At 41.9% G+C, this 17,323-nt stretch overlaps 1 protein-coding gene across 1 annotated transcript; it reads right to left on the minus strand.

Annotated features, from left to right (window-relative positions):
* Window positions 1–6: 6 nt before the first annotated feature.
* LOC109461577 (KAT8 regulatory NSL complex subunit 1-like) lies at window positions 7–16,933 on the minus strand. Its single transcript, XM_019757950.1, is given in 11 exon segments — window positions 7–714; window positions 717–1,143; window positions 1,611–1,737; window positions 2,234–2,358; window positions 3,272–3,426; window positions 4,068–4,217; window positions 4,425–4,546; window positions 5,102–5,192; window positions 6,587–7,443; window positions 14,759–16,142; window positions 16,356–16,933. Coding segments are annotated over 10 exon segments (3,639 nt in total). The 5' UTR covers window positions 16,075–16,142; window positions 16,356–16,933; the 3' UTR covers window positions 7–445.
* Window positions 16,934–17,323: the final 390 nt, after the last annotated feature.

Raw genomic sequence — 17,323 nt, forward strand, 5'->3', positions numbered from 1 at the left:
AATTCTTTTGATACTCTTACTCAAAAAACAAACATGCGGAATATTTTCTCTAAAGAACACATGTACACAATGTGGTACGGAAGGGGAGGGGGCATCATCAACAGTCACCATCATCCAAAGTAAATTACAAACCCCACATGAAATCACCATGTATTTACATTTATACAATGTATCGTCTACCTCTCCACCCATGTGTACATTATTATAGATTCCCTCCCGAATGTTTCTAATTCCTTAAATCTCCACAAAAAGTTCGTCTGTCTAGTTTACAGGTGAAGCGTGTGACTACTTGAAGCTGTATCTGAATTACATTTGATATAATGTACATCTGAAAGAATGCAGACCGAACCCTACTACTGCAAAACCCTTCTTTCTCTTCCTTCTTTCCACACGCTGAATTTTACATTTTTTTCTCGTCTTTTCTGTCCCTTTTTTTCTTGCAATATCACCTTTTTGCGAGCCTCAGTACTATGGATGGTCGGGTGGTGCTTACGCGGGCTCGAGCAGGCGAAACAATCGTCCATTCCGGATCATTCGGGTCTTCCGGGTCGTCTTCGCTGTCGTCTGTTTCCATCATGACCTCGGCGGGCGGCGTGTCGACATTCGGCGGCACCGGGGTCATGGCAGGTAACGTCAGGGCGTTGACCTCTCCGTCGGGGAGGGGGGGTTCACTACGCGTGGTGAGGGGGGTGGTGGTTGTGGGCCTGAGCGCGGCGGGGGAGGTGGGGGGTGCGGCGCCATCGGGCTGATGAGGAAGTTGTACTCTTCCTCGTTTAGCGGGAATTTCCGCCGCGGCCACGGATCCAGCCAGCCTCCGAAGTCTTCGATCGAAGGCGTTGCCGATCGCGGGCCCTCTTCGGTCGAACTTCTGCGCCCTTTTGAGTTCTGTCGCGTGACGTTTGCCGGACTAATCGGGCTGTCCTTCGAAACGGGGGTTAGCGGAGAGGGGATGTTAAGACTGAGAGGAGTTCCCATGGAGGAATCGAGGTTCACGTCGGGAGAAGCGGGTTCCGGGGTGCCGCTGTTGGTTCGGTTCGAGCGGGAGCGGCTCTTGTGGGTGACGAACGCCAGGAATCGCTGCTTCTCCGCGTGCTCGCACTTGTTGTGTCGGACGGAGATCAGATCGTCGGAAAGATCCTCGATCTGAGTTGGTGAAAATAGCAGAACAGAATGTCAAAAAAACTTGTGAACAACTTTAGTCTTCACTTAAGTGTATTAACTTAGTCAAAATAAGCTCACCATAAGTTTTCAGTCGATCTGGTCAACCTTCATCAGATGTTAGAAAAAAACTTAAATCCTATAACTATGATCTTTCATTCGAAGTCAATGTTATCTTTAACCAAATGTGGATATAAAAGCAGTCTAAAGGGTTGCTTCTACAATACTTCTGTATCTAATTTCAAAATCTTAGGTTTTCATGGGATGTTTGGTCAACATTTGTATCAGAATTTGCTGAAGAGTGTCACAGTAACTGCACAATACTAGTACATTACAGGTTTTGTGCAGGCACAGTACATTCTCGCAATGGGCTCACAGCTCCGATTTTAGATACGCAAAAGTGCATCATTTATGCCATGATGGAGAGAAATTTTCCAAGTGATGGAGCTCACCTCCTCTTCCTCCTCCTCCTCCTCCCTCTCTGGTTCCTCTGTCTCGGTCGTGCCGTTGGGAACCACAGGTGTCTCCTTCTCAGGTGTCTCTGGCTCCTCTTTACCAGCCTTACTAACCTTTCTCCACCTGCAAAGGACAACACCTGAGTTACCTCACCTGTATAAAGATTCTATGGCCCCATTCCCACTAGGGTAAAATTGTCTGGATCAAGCCTAGCTGATTCGCTTTGATCTGGCTTCCAGCCAGCTTCGAGCCAGATCAAGCCGGATCGAAGTGAATCAATTTGGCTCGATCCAGACAATAGGATTCTTAGTTCTTTTTCTCACCTGTTTAACTTCTCACACACAAATTTTATCTTCAGGTGTAGCTTTCAACACAATAACTACCTAAAGTTTTAAAAAAAACTGGCCAAGATCTACAGAAGGGATTAGACAATCAACTTTTACTGACACACAGTGCTATATGTAACAGGAATCCAATGCTAAATTTTGCCCAAAAATACTTAAAAAGAAACTACCAGTCTAAATGGTAAACGTTTAACAGGAATTCACTGCTAAATTTTGTATAAAAATAAGCACCAGCCTAACTCTGGGAGTTAGTCAACAAGGAACATCACACGTACTTTGGTGTGAGAATCTCCTTGTATTTCAGCCTCTCAACGCGAGTTGTGGACGCCATGGAATATGGGATGACAATGTTGTTGATGTCAAACGCACTGTGACCCTGACGCTTCTTGTTAAGCACAGCCTGAGAGAGAAAAAAGAAAGTTAAGCATTTTGTTTCTCATTAAAAATATAAAACAAATGTGAAGCATTTCATTTTCTCCTGGTAATCTCCAAGCAGATCTTTTGGTGGCCGCAAAAGACAGTATCAAATAGGCCAGGCAGTATCAATTAGCAACACAGTGGACACTGCCTTGCCACCGTATGATCTGCTTGGAGATTATTTCCCTTGGACTATCCTTTCTTTTACGGATACTCAATCATAAAAGGTCATACATGGAAGATTTGCTGGTCATATTGATCAACTTCCTTGTTTTAATTACAAAATAAAAACGACAGACATCCTATGTCAAATATGTTGTAAACCAAAGTAAACATTTGAAAGAGTTGTCTCAGACACAAAATACAAGTTTCTTCTCAATATACAAAATGTATCACAGATACAACACAACAGAAAGAACGAGACAGAAGTTGGATAGATCACATCAAAATCATAATTCTACCAGGTGCTTGAAAACCACCTCATAAAAATATCAAGGTCTTCTCAAGAATGTATTTGTATGTCTAAATTGTGCATAGTGCATGTAAGTCTGCATCTGAGTCTAGTAGATCTCTTTAAATTCCATCTTTTCTTGAAATGTGGCAATCTTATGGCACCCAGTGGAATTATATGAGAGTTGGCATTAAAGGGAAACACGGAACTACCACCAACCTTATCCTGAGTTAGCAACAGGGGAAACAGTCATGGAAAAAAAAGACAAGACAAACATTTTAGGAAGAGAAGGGGATGATAACAACACCAGGAATAAGGAAATCTCCACAACATTATCTGACACAGCCAACACACACATAGAAGACATTAGAGTACAGGCAAGCCTGCAGTACACAACTTGTACAACAGGGGGAGCTCCTGATAGTTGTTGTTTTTGGACGCTTACCTGTAGTGAGTTAGCAGGACAGGATATGGAGAGCGGAGTGTTGGGTGAGTCGGAGCTGGTGGGGGAGGGCGTGGCATGGTAACCACGGTCACGCCCGGATACGTGCGTCAGCGACAGGCTTCGGTTCCGCAAACGGTTCTTCTTACTGAAGGCAGCTGTGGACGGAACAAAAAAAACTTACTGTAAATTCTGTTATTTTTTAGGTTTTGTGTAACTTGTTGAAAGTCATGATATTTTTACTGAAGGCAGCTGTGAACGGAAAACAGTAGGGTCATTCTACTGTACATTCATTTATTTATTTCAACATAAAACAGCTGGGTAGCCCATTCAGCTAGTAGAAGCTGCTTTCCAATGGGTCCCAGCATGCATTTACACAGGACAAGACATGATTACATTTAGTCAAGCGCGAAAAGGTAGACAATAGTCAAATAAAATCTGATGTGTCAAAACAAAAGCATGTCCTTAAATCAAAGTTGTCATAACATTTCTTTATCAAACAATAAAGTCAGTAGAGGTTTTTGTTTTGTTGCAAGTCAAATTAAAAATAATACTGTAGATGTATCATCTGTCTTTCATTTCCCAAGAAAGAGAAACATGAAATGTCACTCACAATGTCGCAATTAGCAATCGTTAATTCTAGAGTTTGATAACCAGTGGTCATAAAATCTGTTCACATAAATTTGCATTAAAGTTTAACAATCAGAAACTGTCCAACTCCACTGTAATGTCTACCATCTGTAAATGTTTGTATTTTACTCCCTAAGAAAAAGAAACATGAAATGTCACTCACACTCACCGATCGCGAGCTGGGCGGCTGCTCGCTTCTTCCGTGCGTCTGTCCGGCAGAGGCGTGTGCCATCCGCTGCGTTCGGCTTCGGCGTGCACGGCAGCGAGCCAGACAGCGACCGCGAGAGCTGTTTACCGTCCACCTTGTTTCCTCGCAACTCTGTAAACAAAAACAACAACCATAAACAAAACAAAACATTTCACACGTTTGTGATTGAAGTATTTGTTGTAAACTTATTATTTTATTCATGAATGTAAATTTCTTGCTGTTTCTGTGCACTATAACGGTGCTATAACACACATCCATCTACTCATTCCTTCATTCTTTCTATCCTTCATTCTCTCCCTCCATCTCTCCCGTACTTACTTGCAGTAGTGAGTAGTGCTGCTGCAGCACTCTGGGCCAGTTTCTTGCTGACTCTCCTGGCCCGGTTGTCGGCTGCCCGCTGGTACTGGGAGGGTGACGGCGTCACGGGAGAACCCTTCAACCTAAAATAAACAACAAACAAATAAACCCTTCAACCTCAAGGACCAACAAACAAATCTTTCCACCTAAAGGTACAACAACAAAAGGGGAACAACATAAGGGGGCCCCAAACAACCAAAACTCTCATGCTCAAACTTGTTGTAATGTCATTTGTAGGAAATCTCTTCTTGGAATTCAGTTGTCAGAAAACTGTGCCTAGAATTTATTTGTAGCAACTCTTCCCATAATCTATTTGTAGGAACACTCTTACTGGAATTCACTGGAAGCAAAACCAAAATCCAAAACAGAAAATACAAGTTCCAATGCAATACCAAAGAAAGCTGCTAGGCCCTAATCTCCAAGCAGATCATACGGTGGTATGGCAGTACCCATTGGCCAGAGGAGTGTCCAATATTAGCCACAGAGTGGCCAATGGATACTGTCTGGCCAATGGATACAGCCTGGCCAATTTGATACTGTCTTTCGAAGCCACAGAAACATCTGTTTGGAGATTAGCTAGGCCCCAAAAATCGAGCTTGACCCTCAAAGATTCTCAACAACAGTTAATGATAACTTACCTTTTGTTGGATTGTGAAGGTTTGGGCGTCGGGCGGTTTTGCCAGTCTCCGGTTTTCAGCAGTGACTGGAAGTGCACCGACAGGGGGATGTCTGCAGGATGGAACAGCACAAAGTTAGCACAACAGTAGCACAATAACAGCACAACAGCCAGTGTTCAAAATACCCATCTGCATTCTGCATATTGCGGAGAGATTTACGATATTGCAAAGAAAAATCTTACAACTTGCAATTTTGCATCATTAAGTTTGGAAGGTTGTAGTATAGCGACTTGTGCATTTGCAGAAAATGTTTTAATGTTAGCAGGAAACAGGAAACATTGAAATTTTGAATGAAAGCGCCCCAGGCGATATGTACCTCCTGGTTTAAGAAATAAAACAAACAAGCAAGCAACTTGCACAAAAATTAACAAAATAATTAGCAGTTTCTATTTCATGATTCAACTCAATTCATAACACGAGAAAAAAAATCAGTTGTCCCTAATGTCATATAACAGATTACGCCAAAAAGCAGCTGGATATGATTGTGGAAACTGTCAGATGTTTCAGCTAGTATCCACTACCTTTCGTCAGTGACTGAAATTTGTTGCTATAATTTTCTTTCAATGTAAATACATTCTTCTACTATCTGAAGAAGATAAAATAGACTCATAAAACATTACAACCAAAAATGAACCATTTGTTAATTTGTCAAAGATCATAAACAATTTTGAAGACGAATTTCCTGTTGTTGGTTATTAAATCCATATGGAGCTGAGTGATCAGCAATATGACATTTTACAGCTGGGTCTAAAAATAGAACAGCCTAAGGATAGTTGCCATGGTAACAGCGAATGGCATATCATGTTGATACGTTGAACATGTCCCAAATACCACGAGCAAGCTGCTCTTATAGATGCAAATTTGATAATGCTGAATTTTAAAAGGTTTTTGTGGTTTTCTCTGAGCAGTAGGCCAAGCGATGCATCACTTTTAAGTGTGAAATTTTGATGTGCCATTTTATCTATAGTCTTTTTGCATGCATGATAATTCCTCAAAACCATTTCATTGCAAACCATTACACACTTTCTCTGGGGGTGGTTCAAAATAAAATGGATCAAAACTGAAATGGAACGTTCATGTTCAATTATAATCTGATTTGTCCTGCTGAAACGAATCTAACCTTATTGATTTTTGTAACATGCACAGGGCCAAAGTAAGAAAACTAGCAAAAATTATTTCAAAAAATACCTAGATGAAGGTTAGACATTCAGGTAATGAGATACGCACTTTTTGTATCTTAGATTTTGAAAACTGTCAAATACTGATTTTGAAAACTGAAACAGACATTCAGTTTAAAATTCTGCCTGTTCCAGACGATATCTTTTCTGTCATAACATTTGGAAACTACCGACTTTATACTAACCTTACATACGCGAATACACAAGATACAGACATGATACAAAGCAGAAAGAATTTGCTTGTGCAATATAAAACAGCGCCCCCTACCTTGAGGGAATGACAGTACAGGATGGAATGATGGGTCCATGATGGCGACTCTTTCCACCTGCGATGACAGGTTCGGCTCCACCTTCTGCGCGTTGTTCAGCCGACCCCCGCACATCACGCACGGCGTGTTCGGCGGCGCGCAACCGCAGCGAACCGTGGACAGCTTCGACGCCTTGCGACATACCTGCCACATCCCGAACGTTCGCAACAACTTCCGCTTCCGGTAGCTCCGAACCGGTCGAGTCCTCGCGCACTGGCAGGTTAGATCGTTCCCTACGGTGGGAGGTGGCGTGGCAACCGCGTCTAGCCTGAGCTTCTTGTGCGCCGGGTCGTCTAAATCGGACAACTCGCTTTCTGCGGGAAACTTCGCCGCTCCGTCCACCAAACCGTTCATCGGTTTCGGGGCGGGGACCTTGTTCTTGGAACTGCTACCGCCGTTCCCGTTACTGCTGTCCCCCCCTGCGGTTGTTGAAGCGGTGCTTGCGACAGGCGAGGCTGTTCGAGGGGAGTAGCAGTTCCCCAGTGATTGTGTCAGCTTCGACGCCTGCTTGTCCACGTTGCTCAGCAGCTGGCTGATGTTGCACGGCGACAGCTGGCTACTTCTCTCCAGGTTTGCGATCTTCGCTTCGATAGGGGACAGTTTCCGGTTCGGCTTCGTCCTACTCGTCGTAAAGAACTCCTTCGGAGATTCGGGGTCCCCCAAGACGACCTGGCCCTTCGCGGCGCGTATCTGGCGAAAGATGTCGCTCTGTTGGCGGATTCGGTACTCCAAGTCCGAGACTTGCGCCTGAAGCCACGTCCAGCGCGACGCGATGGCAGCTCTGTCCATGGCCCACTTCCAGGTCGCACACTTGTGTCTGCAACAGAGGGAAAAACACGGAAAATGAGTTAATCAGCGATATCAATACAGAGTTAGAAATACCCATCTGCAGTCTGCATTTTGCAGAGACATTTTCAACATTGCAGAAGAAAAATTATGCTAGTACCTGCTACCTAACATTACTTAATTTGAGGAAAGTAGTAACTTCTAGGTGGGGCAACTTAAAATTCTGATGGGCAACCTAATTTTTGCCGAAGGTTGCCCACTTTTGCCAAAAGTATTTTGTACGCTGGCTGTTCTGTGACATTCTAACCTTTTCGCCCCATGTATTTTTGTAACACACACACCAGGTTACAGGTATGTCATGGTCTACTGGTTAGCAATCCACCTTCTTGACCACAAGGTCGATGCCTGCATTCCTGCCACTGTTCATCTGTACGCTATGCAAAGTGGTTTCAAATGCCCAGAACATATCAGACACTAGTCAATGGCTAACCCTTAGTAAACGCAATGGTTAGGTGGCAGGGCTCAAAATTCATTTTTGGGAATAGGTGCAAAACTTTTTTGGGTGTACCATACAAAATATAATAAGTAGAATGTCAGCAAAAACTATTATGTTATATTTCCAAAGAAAAGTACTACGACAAATTATGTTACACTTAGACGTTAGGAATATGCTGTTTACTATCATACATTTAACATCTACATACTGTACATCTACGAAAGTATTTGGGTGCACATGCACACAATACCTCAAGCCTAGGGTAGGCTAAATGATGTTCATTTATTTATTAATCTTGGATATATGACAGTTATGTGAAATCCCTTTTAGACAAATAAAGCTGATTTCCAAGGTAGTCCATGACAGATTAACAAGATATATTAACATAATACAGACTTAGGATGTTATAAATAATGCAAGTGGAATAAAATTCAGTTGTACAAACAAATTATCCTAAGTAAATGAACAATATGCAGGGCATTTGGCTGGAATTTCCTAATCACATCAAACTGTCAATAGAGATCCCATTCCATGTAATAATACGTCATACAATGTACCAGCTACAGTTGTTGAGCAATAAAGTTGATTTGATTTGATACTCTATAACATACTGGTATCATAACATAATATAAAACATTTCTCATGTTTATATCACCCTTTTTAACAACCAAATATACAATTAATTTATCACAGAAAGGGAAAAACATTTTGCATGTAAACATGCAAGTTACCTCTAATGTTTCAGTTTCAGTTTTTCTTTCTATGCCATCTATGTATTTGATTAACAACCCCCCTCCCCATTTAACGTCATTATCAATATACTTGCACACCAACTAGGGACAAATTATTTTGCATGCACTGTTGTTTTCTCCATCCCCGGACTAATAAATTGAACCCCCCCTCCTGACCAGGGTTGAGTCAGGCCCATGTGATATTCTATCGTCGCTAGGGATTACATCATCTATCATCGCTCTGATTGGCCAACAGGAGTGTCATGTAATCTATAGGGTGTATTACATGATGCCACCTGTTTTTACATAAATACGGTATGCTCTGCTTTCAACACTATTTTAAGGACTGTATGAAGTGTAATTTGTGTGTGTGTGTGTGTGTGTGTGTGCGCGCGTGTACTGCATAAATACGGTATGCACTGCTTTCAACACTATTTCAGCTACGGACTGTACAGAGTGGATTTTGTTGGTTTTCAGTTTTTAGGGAGTGAATATGGTTAGATTCATTGTCACTGTCTAGACTCTGGAGTCTGTGTGGGTGTCTTTGTGCATGTGCATGTGTGTGTGTGTACGCGTGTGTGTGCGAGTGTGAGTGAGTGTATGTCTTTGTGCATGTATGTGTGTGTGCATGTCTGGGTATGTCTTTGTATGTGTGTTTGTCAGTTTGTGTGTGTGTGTGTGCATGTATATGTATTTTGTGTGTGTGCTAGTGTGTGCCTGTGTATTGTTTCTGTGCATGCATGCGTGTGCGCATGAGCGTAATTATGTTTATGCAATAACTTTTTTGTATGTTCCATTTTTGTGTACTGACCTAGTTTGAAGGCAAGTCACAACATTACATGCATGGAAAAAATGTTTAAGAAAAAAGACAGAAATTTCAATCAATGTGTATTCCACAAACACAAGCCCCAAACCTTACCACACAGGCTTTTCCTGGTGTCAAAAACAACGATTCAAAACACTGTTTTATGGTATGTTTCAGACAATTAGCAGCTTCTGCATAATTCAGAGCTAATTAGCATGAAAAGAAAACCGTGAAAAAACAGGTTGGGGGTCTCCCAAAGACCTGGAAAAATGTCTGTGGCTTTCTAAGAAAACCCCCCTCTGCTTGGTCCTGCTCTGAAAAGCCAAAATATTAAACGTAAAAGACCAGCAACACTGGAAGAACTGGACCTAGAATGACATAACTTCTACTTTCATAGCTAAATTCATTCCTACCTTAAACCTGCAAATTTGCACAAAGGTTTTCGAGATTGCAGGAAAGAAATCACTAATTTAAATGATGATTTGAAACCAGGACAAAAATGTGAATGTTCAGGATGCATGTACAAAACATGAATAGAGAATAATACATTGCATTGATTATGTATTTTTCAGCCTTGCTATAAGCTAGCACACAACTAACAAGCTTCGTTTTAGACACTGGTGTACCATTAGTCTATATGTCAAGGCAAGCCAATATGATATATCTTAATAAATGCTCCCTTTCATCTAAAAATAGATGATAAGCAAGCACTCATAAAAAAAGCTTTCAAAGACTAACATCTAAACATAGCACAGGGCCTGTCATTATTCAACTTTTAGCAGACCCTTTCCCAAGCTCTCTAGAGTCAGACAATTTAATGCACAAGGGGCTGCCTGAGTGATTCTCACAACGTTCAAACTCTCATGTTAGCTTGAGGGGCTGATAGTGGACGTAATTTTCACTATCAAAGGAAAATCTCAGAAAGGATGTTATATTTTTAACACTATGAAAGGAACACGATTTGATCAATTGTATCCCCTAAAGACCTCTACTTTGATGCAAAATATTCAGCTGCTAATATTCTAATCTTGCTTTTAGTAGAAGTACTTTAGATTTCCTTCATTGACATCTACATAAAATGTATTACTAAGCTAAGAGTTGTTTTATCTATATACTTCCTATTTCAATTCAAAAATTTTCTTTAAATCCTTTCTTGAATTGAAGTGGCTATTTCGAACCCTGCATGTTTTATGATTTCACTTCAGTTTGATAGCCTGCACAGAAATCTTTCCGATATATTTGCACTCATACAAACACACACACACTTGCTACAATACACACACACAATGACACATCCACAAAGTTGATACAATACACACTTGCCACTCAGACACAATCTCAGCATATCTCATGAATGACACATACATAATCATTCAGCAGTCTAAAGTCCACCTCAAGGTGGTTTCAAACTCCAAACCTAATTTGAATAAGCTGCCCAAAGGAAAACAGATTTTCCCAATGCATAGAAAACTGGATACTCCAAACTGGCCAATATTTACATAGCTTGATCCTAAATAAACACAGGAAAAGCCAAAACAAAAACAACAGAGCAAACAATGTTTAGTACCGTATTTTGGAATTTTTTTCTGCCTGTCAAAAATACCAGACCTTGAGAGCTTGACACACCCAAATACGCCCAACACGATAGAAGCTACACATAAAAACGTAGCCAGCACAATAACTGGAATATTTTGAACAACAAAACATCAGATTTGTGTCCCTCTAAACCTGGTATCAAAACGGGTCTAAATCCAGCATTTATAATTTCATTAATAATACTACAAATCCTCTCATGGGACCACATTACAAATAAAACAAAGCCCTTATTAAAACCAAATTAGTTTTACTCAACCAGCAACATTCAGCTTTCGAATTAGAAGAGTTGAATTCTAAAGATTTCAAACGCATCAGCAATGTGTATATGGTACTGTGTATCTCCCCAAAACATGGTTTTCTCAGATAGCAAAAATATAGGACAATGATTATAATTGTCCAGATAAATTTTAGTCAAAGCTATGTCTTTCCACAGTTACAGCCATCCCAACTAAATACTAATTTCCAATATTCTTTTCAATATCAAACCATTCTATAATTTTTGCATTGTGAAAGTTGTAACATCTAAAAATATATCCAACTCTGCTTGTGGCATTGAATATCTGGAAATATAGCATGCTTTTCTGTTTATGTCTTTTCTGATCTGAGCTATTGTCTACGGCTAACGTTTGTCAAGAACAGGACAGGATACAGTATTGCTGTGTCATGCAAATATGCCGTCACATACCAGACAAAACCCTATTCAAACACTATCATAATGTTGTGTTTTCACTGCAACTTGGCTCGACAATGGCCATCACCATTCAGAACGACTTTTCATTCATAATTTATTACTATACAATCAGGGAAAGTTACCCTTGCTTGGTAGATGTACATGTTTCTGTTGTTATTATGCTCGACCATGGAAAAGGCTCAAAAGCTATAGGCAAGCATGCGAAAAAGGATGACGTTTGTTTGGATTTAGTGATCCTAAACTTCAAAAGCATTTTTAGTGCGCAAAACATGCATGTACAACTTTATACTTTCAATTGCTAAAAGGAAGATGATAAAGTTTCAATGCTGTATCAAAGCTGAAACCTTCTCTTTTACAATCTTGTGTGCATAAAAATTGAACACACAAATTTTGGCAAAATGCATTATTTCAGCTCGATTTAGAGTTTCATTTTCTGTACCTGGAGTGTTAAAATGTGTTACTCGTAACACAGTAGTTTTAGAGTTGGGAAAAAAATCAGTGCAAGACTGAAACCTTGTCTGGTTTTGGAGCCAAGGTCTTTTTTGTAGGACGCCGCAAACCTTTTAACCCAGATATTAGGTGTGGCTGTTTACATTTCAGGTAAACCTTATGTTTAATAATAACCACACTACTGTAGTTTCATGTTCTATTAATATTCAGGACGTGTTGCAGAAAAATAACATAGAAACACAACAGGCGCACTTTTACTTACATAAGCAAATATACTGGCATTGTTTCGCAGTAGCTTTTCATAGGTTTAGAATTTATAGAAAAATCACTAAGGCTTTATTTTAACTAAGACCTTTTCCAATATCAAATCTTTCTGCTGTTTCAAAATCACAACACTGCTAACTTATTTCCATATTAGAAGATGATAGAAAAATCTATTTTTGCATTTAAGACTAGTCTAGCGCCTAGTCTAGTACTTAGAATTACAAGAGTGAAACCACTTTTCTTCTGTTACAGTTTACAAATTTTCTACCTATAGCTACACCCTGCAACACCAATATCTTTCACAGGATTATGAAATGATATATAACACTCTTTCAGAATAAAAATGGCGCCCATAAAGACCCAGTAGCAAATAATATCAAATCAATACTTTCTAATATTCTCCCCGCCCTCCCGCTAAAATCGCTGGTCCCAAAGTGACAATGGATCAAAAATAGTTTTCATGGGTTGCGAAGCCTCATTTTTCTCCTGAGTTATATGGGTCAACATTACTGTATATCTTAGGAACATGAACGTGGGATGTATACACATATCACTAAGCCGTTTTATCAGAAATAACCGAGTAGAGTTTGCTAGTGTTTTATTGTAGTTTCTCAAGAATTTCACAGAAAATAGTACAGTCAGTTTGGTGAACGTGACATTTGGCAACCCAAAGCCATGCAAAATTTGATAAAATTTCCAAGATAACAAAATTATTAAAATTTACTGCGGTCGAGCAGAAACTGTAACAAGGTTGTGCAACACTCATTGTTATGCCACTGCATAGGGCAAGTCCCTACTTTTGTAGCTTTGAGAAAGACGAATTTGATCGAAAGATTGACCTTGGATTTCCATCAGCTGCAATTATCATGTTCTCAATACTGCTATCGAGGGAGAGAGTCACAAGGTACAGATTTGAGACTGTCCTAACGGTCACTGACATGACTGGTCACTACCAGACAAATATAGTAGCAGGCCTCATGTATCAAAATCAGTCACCAACCCTACTCTGGCCCAACCCTACTCTCCAAGCAGAGGTTTGGGTTTTGGCTTACTTCTGGTGTGTTTTTAGGCTTTTTTATCAGGCTTTCTTTTTTGCCAACTCAAGCATATAAAAGATAACAGAGCAAAGAAGATGGCCTGATAAAAAAAGCCTAAAAACACCCCAAAAATAAGCCCAAACCCAATCGTAGATGCTTGGAGAGTAGGCCAACCAAGCAGAGGTTTGGGTATCGCTTATTTTTGGTGCGTTTTTAGGCTTTTCTATCAGGATTTTTTTTATTGGGATGGCGTAAAAAAAGTGCAAAAAAGAAAGCGTGATAAAAATGCCTAAAACACGCCAAAAATAAGCCCAAACCTCTGCTTGGAGTATATCAACATCACCCTCCTTTTTCCTGGGCCAACCCCACAGTGAGTGACTCACACCCAAACAGAAAGTGGGTCACATGGGGGTTTTGTTGACCTTGTTGTGTGAAAATAAGCATGACAACATGTCCAGACGGGTGCGAATTGGTGTCCCCCCAACAGAGACAAGGTAGTACCAACACGCTATCTCATACAGGTTTACTAGTTGGGTGGGTTGTAGTTGTACAACAGCTAGACAGCCAGTAGTGGCAATAGCTATTTATAGCTATGACTCAGCTCAAAAACCACGTGTGCAATATACTAAACTAACCGAAGCCAACACGCCCCAAAACAACAGCAAGCTGGAATAATAAATACAGGGAAATTCACTAGTAGCAAAGAGCAGCTAGGCCAGTCTGCAAGCCTAACTATATTACCATATGAGTAATCTGACGTAATACTGGGTTCACTGTGTTCGTGAGTATACATATTACTGTATCTCACAAAATTGTAGCCACCTCTTCATTGTAAATTTTGCATGGATATATAATGATGTAATCCCCTTATACTTTATATGTTCTCCTGCTACGGATAATATGAAGAATAAGTATTTTCCGAATTTTAAATGTCTACCTAACATGCATCCCTGTCCTAGTAAAAATACCAAGCTCGTAAACTTAAATGGTTAGGCAGTAAAACTGTACAAACCTATGAAGCTCCTGGTACTAATAAGAACGAAGAAAACTACCAACGTCCTAGTACTAAACGAAACAGTCTTCCATCTACATTTTATGTAGGATAGCTGACATTATTTTCAAGGCTAAACTGATATCAGCAAAGCATCAGCTTTGCATAGTTTATAAAAACAAGCAGAAAAGGGGATTCCCCATGTCATAAATTCACAACATAAATACACACCTTCAAAAAAGACAGGAAATTAAAGATAAACACGAGGGGAAATTGGATACTTACAGGGGAAAATCATGCAGCACTGCATTGCTATCGGCAACCGCATCCTCCTCCTCACTCTCTCCTCCTGAGCTGCTCTCGGTTGCGTCCGAGTCGATACATCTCTCCAGGTGCTTCAAGTTCGTCTGAAGACGCCCCGTAACGTCGGTAACTTCCCCGGATAACTTCCTTCGCCACGACCCTTCACTGCCCGGACTCTGACCCTCGAACGGTGGCGTTCTTGTTGCTAGGAGACGCTGGGCTAGGAGCGATGCGCTACGATGGGCGGGCTGTGGCGGTGTGCTGTCACCTGCGCCTACCTGGCTGCTACCTGTCGAAACCACCGTCTGGTCCAGTTCCGATTTCACCTCGACTTTGGAGGAAGAAGAATCCAACTGCGGGGGCAACGCTTGGTCTAAGAAAGCTCCTAACTGAACCCTGCTATGCGAAGCTGCTTGCCTGCATTGGAGTTTTCGAAGTCGCCGCTCTAGCCGTTCGGACCTTCGCTGGAGCGCGAATTGTCGCTCTTCTACGTCCGACAGTCTACCTGTGAATATCGCTTCCCTTAGTTCTAGGTTCAAGCCCTGGGATGGTGGTGGTGGTTGTTGTTGTTTCCCACATGTGCACTTGCTTGTTGTGTCATTCTGACTACTGTTACTACTACTAGTACTATTACAGTTTGCTACATCCTCACAGCTACACTCACATTTACTATTACTACTACTACTACAGGCTGGGTCCTCTTTACCAGGGTCTTCTGTGTGATCGGATCTGCTGTTTTCTGCATGTTGTGAACTACTTTCCTGGTTTGTAGAGGTGGAATTTTCCGTTTTCTGGGAATTACTAACGTTGGTTGGACTTCCTGACTCGTTGTTGCACGTGGTTTGTGTCAACGGACTTTGGGTCGGAGACGTGTTGGAGTTTGCAACACTCATGGTTGGACCTGAACAGATCGTGGACTTCTGATCGGCAATCGGAGGCGTGTTGAGAGGTTTTGACTTCAGGATCATGGAATTGGTGGAGTTTAGTTTCAGTCCTACAGGCAAACTCGGGGCTGTGCCGTCAGACAAGCCCCGATGGATGAGCTCTTTGCTAACGGGAAGAGGGAAGAGGGAAGTGGGAAGAGTTGTCCTCGCGGGCAAGGACGCCCTGTCGCCGTCCGGTTCTCCGTTCACTCTCGGTGACGAATCCAGGCTGGCTAGCTCATCCACGGGACCGTGCTTGGTGTCCAAGCGGGTGAGCTCGGCGCTGGTGTCGGGATCAGCCCCCGGTTTGAGGCCGCGGGGCCCGGGCTGAGTCGCGGCGGGAGCTTCGGTAAGCGCCGGGGCCATCGCAGCCATGCAGCTCGGGCTCAGCGGCGACGGCGCTTGGAGCCGGGTTCCCTCCGCATCGACACGCTTCTGTGAGGCTGCAAGAAGCACAAGAAATGCTGTCAGGCCCGAAATGTTGGCTGTCTTGCCCTGCAGGCCGCCACTAGAGCCCGCCTTCCCACCGTAATGTTGAACTCTTCCACTTCACTCCCCCCAAAAAATTCGCCCCAAGCACGTGACCGACGTTTTGATGTCGTCCAATTTTTAATTTCCCGGCCGCCAACCGGCAACTTCTGCTCGATCTAGCTCACCTCTGAGGCTCTCTTCCACTCCCAGTGCACCGCGGACGGAAAGGTTGACTCTTTCACAGGAAAATCCCACGAAGCAAGGGCCACAATTTCCCAGATTTGACGCAGAAAAAAATAAAATTGTACCGAGACCACGTGACCAGGGGCCACGTCTCTTCGCACAAACACACCGCTCTGGCCCAGTGGAACCACCCAGTTCACACCAACTTTCGGCGACGATTTCTCCACCTCAAAATCGTCGTAATCACCTAAAACTTCGGGAGGTTGTAGCTTGGGTCGTTGTCTTCCTCGCGACGATGTTTTTGTGAGGAATCTCAGGAAGCCTTCAGAGAAAACTCGTCAGAGAAACATCGGTAGCAATAATGGCGGACATCCCGAGGTGGAGAAGACCTCACAACAAAAAATGTCTGCACTCCCAATTTATAAGCAATTGCGTCAATACCCAGACCCCCCTATACGCGCTAATACGTGATTGGTCGGGGTGATTTAATTTTGGGCGTTCCAGTCTGTGTCAACCTCCCCCTGAAAAATGTTGATTTAACCACTACTATTTGATTACAAAGACATAATTTTCCAAGCTTTATGGTAAAATTGTGTGATATTATAATTCACTACGTTAATACTCTAAAATACTACACCTTTACCGTAAAATAGCGTAGAAATCGACACAGATATACCCAAAACGTCAGGAGTACACGTCATTGACAAACGCCGTGAGTACTTGAGAGAAAATACAACTTGATCAAAAAGTTATTGTCAAAATGCCTCGGTTTTCTGTGTTCTAGAGCTCTTCAGAATGACACCAACGTCCCAATTGTGGATAAATAACAATATTTATAGTACTTTGTCATCATATGGCGTCACAGATCAAATAAAAATGCACCAGGCTCGATAAAATTTGAAGGAAACGAACAGATGTAAACAAAGGGGTGGGTCAGTCTGCACCCTTTCCCGCGTAAAAATCATATGAC

The sequence above is a fragment of the Branchiostoma belcheri genome, unplaced genomic scaffold (genome assembly GCF_001625305.1).
Source record: "Branchiostoma belcheri isolate BF01 breed outbred unplaced genomic scaffold, Haploidv18h27 scaffold94, whole genome shotgun sequence".
Classification (NCBI taxonomy): domain Eukaryota; kingdom Metazoa; phylum Chordata; class Leptocardii; order Amphioxiformes; family Branchiostomatidae; genus Branchiostoma; species Branchiostoma belcheri.